This window comes from Aedes albopictus, chromosome 3, assembly GCF_035046485.1.
Source record: "Aedes albopictus strain Foshan chromosome 3, AalbF5, whole genome shotgun sequence".
NCBI classification, from domain to species: Eukaryota; Metazoa; Arthropoda; class Insecta; order Diptera; family Culicidae; genus Aedes; species Aedes albopictus.
This window is the reverse complement of record NC_085138.1, coordinates 387,659,483-387,668,051: the sequence shown is the minus strand read 5'-3', so window position 1 is coordinate 387,668,051 and position 8,569 is coordinate 387,659,483. Positions and strand designations below refer to the sequence as shown.

The window sequence follows — 8,569 nt, the reverse complement described above, 5'->3', positions numbered from 1 at the left end:
TGGAGCAAGAGGGTAGATGTCTGTCTTGTTATTAGCCATCTACGGTAGAAGCTTCAGTTTTGGCCAGTCCGGAGTTTTGGCCATAGTACGGTATGCAGCATGTTGTGATCTGAATCGGCCTAAATTTATTTTTCACTAGTTGATCCTAATATAACACAGACAAACAGACATACTACTTAGAAGAAAATTGCTTCAAAAACATCGTTAGGCATCTCACTAGCACCCTCTATAATGCTCAATCCGAAGCATTAATTTGCAGGTGTTGTTTCCCTCGGCTCGATGTAACAATTTAGCAGGTGACCACTCCCCCGTGGCGTCATCCATTCATAAAATATGAATGAAGGTTCATGATTGAGTCATTTTATGTAAACATTGATCGGCGTCGCGTTCATTTCTCTCCAAAATTGAGAGGTGATGTAGGCACAGCAGCGCCACCATGACACATGCGAGCACAGTCCGAACCACACGTTATTTTCAAAATGACCGTTAAATCGTGCGATGATTTCGATTTGAGTAGTATGTCTGTTTGTCTGTGAATATAATATGATGATCACACATTTTGATCAAAAACTGAAAGAAAAACATCATTTTCCTTAAAAAATCAGCTCCCATATGTCAATTTTGGCCAGGGTGCTTCTAATTTGGCCACTCCCATAAGAAATACACGTAATTGGTTAAAATAGAAACCAAAGTTGAAAATATGGCCAAAACTGAGCTTCTATTTTCGCCAGTGGCACTTTTAATTCAAAAACCATGTATTATCTTGATTTCTGCATTTTTCCAACAAAATATAGACTGAATCCTTTCATTTGGCACATTGGTAGTTTTCATAGAATTATTAATTATTTTTATAAAAATTGTTTTCCTTAGACTGGCCAAAACCGGTGCTCGTACCCTACGATTCGCCCGATTAAAATTGAGAATCCATAGAATCGGCTAGTTGGTATGTTGTTGTAGGTCAATTTAGTTTGTGTAAATCTTATCAACCGACAAATCCGTCAACTTGACCTGGTTTCATCGGAACACCCTAGTAAATCTGGCGATTAATCGATTGATCCCTGTGTTAAGCTCCCATGAGCGTCGGTGCAAAAATCGACCAATGTTTCAACAGACTTTATCGGGAAAATGTTTAATGGGTTACTTTAATACCGAAGCAGTACCTCATTAATATTTTTTATTACAGAAAACGGCACTCGATCAACAAACAAAAATCGGCGTTTACTACGAGCCTTTTGTTGGGCAACGTGGTGTTAAAAAAGCAATAACTGTAAACGGATACATATTTCACCTCGACAAATCAGTAGGTGAAAAAAAATTTTATAAATGTGCTGATACGCCCGGATGTCGGGCAAGATTCAAAATAAGGTAAGTCTATTTTCTATAGCGTATCCGGTATAGTTTTTTTTTTATCTGTATTAACGAGATTTTTAGCCCTAGGCTAGTTCATCTCGGGACCCACGCTTTACTTCCCCTCCGAAGGAAGAACTCACATTTTGCAAGTTTGTCGGAAGTGAGATTCGATCAGGTACATTTTCTCCAGTGTCACTCAATTGCCGCATCACTCAATGAGAAAGTATTCATTTTTCAACGATGGTTCCACTCTTCACATATACATTGTCGTCGCGCAAAGTTTTCTCACGCACGACAATCAATTTTTCTCCAAATCCATAACTGAAACCTAACGTTGGACATCAGGGCAAAGTCATATACTTCTGTTCGGATAGCCAGGCAGCTATTAAAGCACTTGCTTCGGCCAACTCTAGGTCAAAGTTTTGCCATTTTTCTTTTTGAACCTGGGTTGGAACTGGATTGGCGGAAAATGTGTAAGCAAACAAACTCAAATAAACTTTAGTACAGTCCGGATTCGCTGGTTGGGTCACGACTGCGCCCCGATTAGCGAATCGTGTTCGTTCGTTGGGGCAACTGACAACTGATCAAAATGCTCTAGACACACGCAAGTGACGAGAAATACGTCACGGAACACTCACATACTTGCGTAAACGTTCTGTAATGACCTATCCAAATTCCTGTGTGGTAGTGGTTTGTGTTCAGATTTCCCGTGTTAATCTATTGTATGTTGCTTTCATAACAAAACGCGCTGCCACCTTCCAGTCGGTATTTCTGAATCATCGCAACGAATCAAGCATCATCTCTGCTGCTGTTTGTGTTAGTGAGATCGGAGAAACGTCAGACTCCCGCCTGCTGATTGGCTGCGACGACTCTGGCGACGGTTTCATCCGCGACGGATTCAAATCGTCGCGTTCGATAAGGGGGGAAACCGTCAATATCTGTAAGAACTTTGTAAACATCTTTTGTTCCCACGTATATGGATAGGCTTGCATTAGGTTTCGTGAGACATTTTTTGGACAACTCAATACTGTGATGCGACGGCGGTCAGACGTCAAACTCATTTTGACATCTATTTTGACATTAACAGTGCTTTTTAGTTGGGTTTTGCCCCAACCAGTGAACATTCAACCATCGAGACAGCCCATCTAACGAGCTCTCAACGAACGAATCGTCACTATACAAGCGAAACCGAAGTCGGGTTGGGGCTGAAACTGTGATCTCATCCAGTTCCAACCCAGGTTGGAACTGGTTCAAAAAGAAAAACGGCATTTGTTATCGCTTGTCGAACTCAAATCGAGGAGCTGAATTCAGCAAATGCTTTTCACCTTGTATGGGCACCTTGCCTTTCAGCTGGATATGAAATGGTTGATGAGTTAGCTCGCACTGGAGCATCACATGACTTCATTGGCCCTAAGCCAGCTATTCCGATATCGAAGTGTTGGGTTAAGCTTCAGATTGACACCTGGGCTGCCAATCAGCACAAACAATATTGGAATAGTTTGGAGTCATATCGTCAAAAAAAATTGTATTGTACTGAGCCATCTCCAGGGGTGGCGAAGTACAGTCCAGATTCGCTGGTTGGGTCACGACTGCGCCCCGATTAGCGAATCGTGTTCGTTCGTTGGGGCAACTGACAACTGATCAAAATGCTCTAGACACACGCAAGTGACGAGAAATACGTCACGGAACACTCACATACTTGCGTAAACGTTCTGTATACAGGAGCTGTGATGCGACGGCGGTCAGACGTCAAACTCGTTTTGACATCTATTTTGACATTGACAGTGCTTTTTAGTTGGGTTTTGCCCCAACCAGTGAACATTCAACCATCGAGACAGCCCATCTAACGAGCTCTCAACGAACGAATCGTCACTGTATCTAACAAATCTGTCCAAGCAGAATTGCAGCATGCTGGTCAATGCATTGACTGGTCCCTGCCAACTCAGCTATCACATGGCATATTCAGCAAGCTGATTCATTTGTATGCGATAGCTGTGAATCCTATTATGGAACTTACACTCAGCGAACTAAACTACCGAAATTCATCAAAATACCTTATGAAATTTAGCCATGAGTGTGAAGTATGGACATAGACTTAATACTAAGACATAAATGTCAGGAACAAATTCAGTTCGATTTCTGACGCCAGTTTTTCCCCCAGTAAAATCGCCCAATACTGGTTTTTTTAAAGCGACGCTTTCAATGTCAGTTGGCTCGGCCCGTTTTCATCAAAGCAAGACTGAGGGGCCAATGTTAACAAGAAAAGTCTGCAGCGCAATAAGCCCCAATAAAAATGTCAAATCCACACTCACACACCACACTAAGAGTTTAATAAATGTTTGAGAATATGAACCATCTTAGTAGTATGTAGGCCGAGATGCTGGCCATGAGTTCGAAAGCTCTGATGTTACTGAGCTTGCCCCGGGAGTAATTGGGAGCCGCTGTGGCTAAGAAGCAGCCTTGTAAATTTCGGGATCGATAGTGGTCTAATCATTTTGGGGCAACGGGATTTTCCTCTAGGATAAAGTGTTTCACGAGAACTTCCGGGGGTAGCGGTAGATCGGGATTGAACTTTAGGAACCAGGGTTGCCACATTTAAATCTGTATTTTGCCTTTCAAAAATCTTTTCCATCTGTATCAGCATTTTTTTCTGAAAATCTGTATGAAATCTGTATTAATTTATGGAAAATCTGTATGAAATTCTGTAAGTTTTTGGGAAAATCTGTATAATCTGTATCCTTTTTAAAAATCTGTAATATTGGTATACAGAATTCTGCATAAAAATCAACGAAAAAATCTGTATGATTACAGAAAAATCTGTATATGTGGCATCCCTGTTAGGAACTCACTTATATGTGATGCCCAAAGGAAAAAAAATAACAAAACCCGCAGCAGCAAGTTTCTTATAAAAAAAAAACAAAAGAAGATGAATGTTGTTTTTTTTTTCTTTCCTGGAGTGTGTCAATAAATAATCGTTTTTTCTTGTAGTCATGGTCACTAGATTTGTGGACTCAGTCTTGCTTCGATAAAGATGGGCGGAGCAAACTGACATTGAAAGCGTGGCGTCAGAAACATCAGTATTGGGCGAACTTACTGGGGGAACGACTGGCGTCACAACAAATTCTCCAGTTTCATATTGATTGTTGTTGATTGTACACACCAAAATTTTTGAAATGCTTCCAGCACGCCAAAAATCAGCAACAGAAATTGCTGAATTTCAGCAACATTTTTGCTGAATTTCAGCACAATTTTGCTGATCAACTGTCAAAATTGCTGGATGGTTCAGCAAGTTGAAAAATAATTGCTGATACTCAGTAATTTGTATTGCTGAATGCAATCAGCACGCCAAAAATCAGCAAAGTTTGCTGATTACCAGCAAAAATATTTTGCAGTGTATGGACATAGATTTATGGATGCCATGAGAATACCTTATGAAAATTGATGATTCTCGATATGACCTAATTACATAAGATAAACTTATGAAAAGAATAGAAAAATGGTAAAATGATGCACACTGGAATTGATTTATGAACGTCGAGATCACTGAGCTCGTGCCCAACACACACGGCTATCGACGCTTGAGAATATGGTGTTGCTGAACGCGTATAAGAGCCAAGCTGTGAGTCGATTCTGCGCAATAAAGCGACCTTATGAAGTTCATTCTAACCGAAATGAATTCTTTAAAGGCCATTAAATGGCCATTAAAGGCCATTAAATTTTCATAAGTTAGACCTTATGATAATCTTAGGTTTATTTGGCTGAGTGTAACTGTCCAGTTTTTTGCGCAACTGTGTTTCCGAGTACTCGGTAAATAAACACATATTAAGTGAAACTGACTTCAGAAACCTGAATCTTCAGGACGTTCTGTTGTTCTTGACCCGCTGTGGTAAAGAATATACGATGCGAACTGAGTTCCACGGGTTAATTCCATTAACTTTGGCAGCTGTTGGTCTGCCCAATACGTTGACAGCTGCATTGTTCTCAAATACAGATCTGCTTTATTTTCAGCGGTCAAACTGGCACATATACAAATGCTAACCATTCACATCCCGATCACAGTGTCACCATCGCCAAGGCGGAGCTGAGGAGCGCCCTGAAAGAGGCGAGCACCCGCAGCTTTGAAGGGTATAGGGCGATTTTCGATGCTGTGTGTAATTTGCCAGAGTAAGTAATAAAATATAGTTATAGTAAGGCACGCTCGATAGAGTACTATATTTGTAGTAATGAGCTGAGTTTGTGTATGATGATATGATAAATCCTTTATTTATGCAATGAAATAGTACAAACAGCGTATGGATATTAAGATTCATACTCTAAGTTGATGCCGTTAAGCCACAGACAAACAGACGTTTCACTCTACTCACTTCCCATTGTTTCCCTTTTTAACCTATTATTCAAATATTCTTTAGTTCGCAAATCGCTCACTCATGGCGATGGTACAACAAAAAAGAACAACTTTTATTATTGTAACATCAATAAATAATGTACATTTATTGTTGAAAATGGTCCGATGCTCTTTCAATGTTTGTATGTCCATGAGCATGCAGCGTGCTTCATATGAGGGAAGTGGAAATGAAGTCCAACCTAATTTACAAAGAGCATACAATAGAAATTGTTTTTGTACTGATTCCATTGGCGTAAATAAGGGGTGGCTAGAGGGGGCTTAGACCCCCCTAGAAACACATAAGCCCCCCCTAGAAAATCTTCAAATTACATTGTAGAGCTTATTTGGATACTGAAAATGACACTGTAGCCCCCTCTAGGATTTTCACCAAGTGACGCCAATGACTGATTCTAATATTTCTTCGTGTGTGGTTGAATAAGGAGACCATACAATGCTGCAGTATTCCAGTATTGATCTGATGTATGAAATATAAAGAGTTTTTATAGTGTACGGGTCGTGAAAGTTGAAGCAGAAACGCTTTATAAACCCTAGCATGTTATAAGCTTTATGAATAATGGTGTTATAGTGGTCTGCGAAAGTAAATTTAGAGTCTAAGATTACTCCCAAGTCTCTAACTCTTACACATCTTTCCACATTCTGATGCTGTTCTTTTTCTGCTAAATGTTATTAAGTTGCATTTTTTCACATTCAATTCTAACAAGCTTTTTTACACCATAGATAGAATATATTAATTTCATTGTGGAATACATCGAAGTCTTCATCATTTCTAATTTCTAATTAAAGTAAATTTAGAGTCTAAGATTACTCCTAAGTCTCTAACTCTTACACATCTTTCCACATTCTGATCACATAATGCAATTGTTATGTTCGATGCTGTTCTTTTTCTGCTAAATGTTTTTTTTTTTTTTTTTTTTTTTGTTGTTTATTTAACTTATAATTTTGAAAGAGGGAAAAGCCCCTTTGAGTGATTTCCTTGCATTTCGAAATCGTTCTCAAAAAGGCATAAAACCTCTTTATCTTTTCAAAAAAAAAAAACAATAATTACAAAACCAAAACTTAATACTAAAGGCTCATCCGGAATCGATCCATATCAGAGCCGACAACATCCAAGGGACCACCATATGTATGAAAATCAGGATTCAAACGCTTGAATGGCACCAGCGTAGCCTAGGCAAGAGGTTTCTGAAAATAAAAATAACAAAGAGAAGAAAAACAACGAGTATCAAATTTGACAAGAGATTTCATTCAAATATTTTAAAAGTATTTTTAGAATGGGAAGACATTTTATGGCCAAAATATCTCGAACAGAGACTGGAATTTCGTTACTCAGGAAAGTCATTCTATCCATGAATTTTTGTCTCGCTAAGATATAATTAGGACATTTAAAAACAATATGATCTATATCTTCATAAGATTTATTACATTCACAGAGATTAGAATCATTCATTTTCATACGATACAAATAATCATTACAAATATAATGATTTGACATTAATCTTGAAATAGTACAAATGAAATAACGTCCAACATCTAAGTTTTTAAACCAAGGATGACCTTTAATTCTCGGACAAATGGAATAACAATATCGTCCCTGTTGACTTTCATTCCAAGATATTTGCCAATTGCTCAATGATTTTTTCTTCAATTTGGAGAAATATTCATAGGAAAAAATATCACGATTATAAACTATTCCGCAAAAAACACCCAATTTCGCCAAATAATCAGCTTGTTCATTGCCAAAAATATTACAATGAGCTGGAACCCAAACTAATTTTATCAAATATCCTTGAGAATGTAATTCAAGTAATAGCCCTTTTATTGTCAAAATAATATGATTTGTTTTTGAATGAAAGGTAATTGAATTCAAAGCCTGGAGACAACTTAAGCTATCAGAACATACCAAGTATATGTTAGGAGCACAATTTTTTATCAAATTACATGCAAAATATATGGCCAATAATTCAGCTGTGTAAATAGAACAAGGTGCTTCTAATTTATAATAATGGGCCAAACTATTATTATATACTCCAAACCCTGCTACATTATCAGTCACGGAACCATCTGTATAAAAAATATTATCATATTCAATCCCAACTATTTTTTGTTTAAATAACAAATTGGCGAAACGAGAATATGCCTGATGAGGAATAAATTTCAACTCTGCAAGTAATGAGAAGTCAATATTAGGTCGATATGAATGCACACACATGCTATATTCATAAAAACCGGGTGAAGAATTTTTAATTATATTTTCTGTGGAACAGTCAATATAAGAACATAAAATTCTGCTAGAGGGATTGATTTCAAAGAGTGATTTTAATATATCTACTAGTGGATGGTTAATTGATAAACAATGTATCAAAAATTTGCAGTTTAATTCATGAAAACGATTTTTGAGTGGAACAACACCTGCTAAAACTTCTACAGATTTAGTGTGAGTAGAATTCATTAATTTCAAACAAATTCTCAAACATCGAAACTGAATTTTTTCAAGTTTGGAAAAATGTGTTTGAACAGCACTTCCAAAAGCAAAACAACCATATTCCATAACAGAACGAATAGTTGTTTTATAAAGTGTTATCATATCAATGGGATGAGCTCCCCACCAGGTTCCAGTAATTATTCGAAGAAAATTAATTCTTTTTGTGCAAATTTTTTGAATATATTGAATATGTTTATTCCACTTCAATTTCGAATCAAACCATATGCCAAGATATTTATAATCAAAAACTTGTTCAATTAGGTTATTACCCAAATATAAATCAATGGCTACCGGAGTATGTTTACGAGAAAATATTATAAATTTGGTTTTCG

At 37.5% G+C, this 8,569-nt stretch overlaps 1 protein-coding gene across 3 annotated transcripts in view; it reads left to right on the top strand.

The window, feature by feature from the left end:
• The first annotated feature begins 690 nt into the window (after nt 1-690).
• Nucleotides 691-8,569, top strand: part of LOC109418354 (uncharacterized) — a 23,926-nt gene continuing 16,047 nt past the window's right edge. Inside the window, exons 1-2 of one of the 3 annotated variants that reach the window (XM_062855928.1) lie at nt 691-1,365; nt 5,359-5,514. Coding sequence is in view for 2 of the 3 variants with exons in the window: in XM_062855926.1 (XP_062711910.1) it covers nt 5,251-5,270; nt 5,359-5,514 (176 nt within the window). In the remaining variant the exon portion in view is untranslated. Of the gene's footprint in view, nt 1,366-4,809; nt 5,271-5,358; nt 5,515-8,569 lie in introns of those variants that run through there. The other 2 variants (XM_062855926.1, XM_062855927.1) reach the window with 2 other exon arrangements.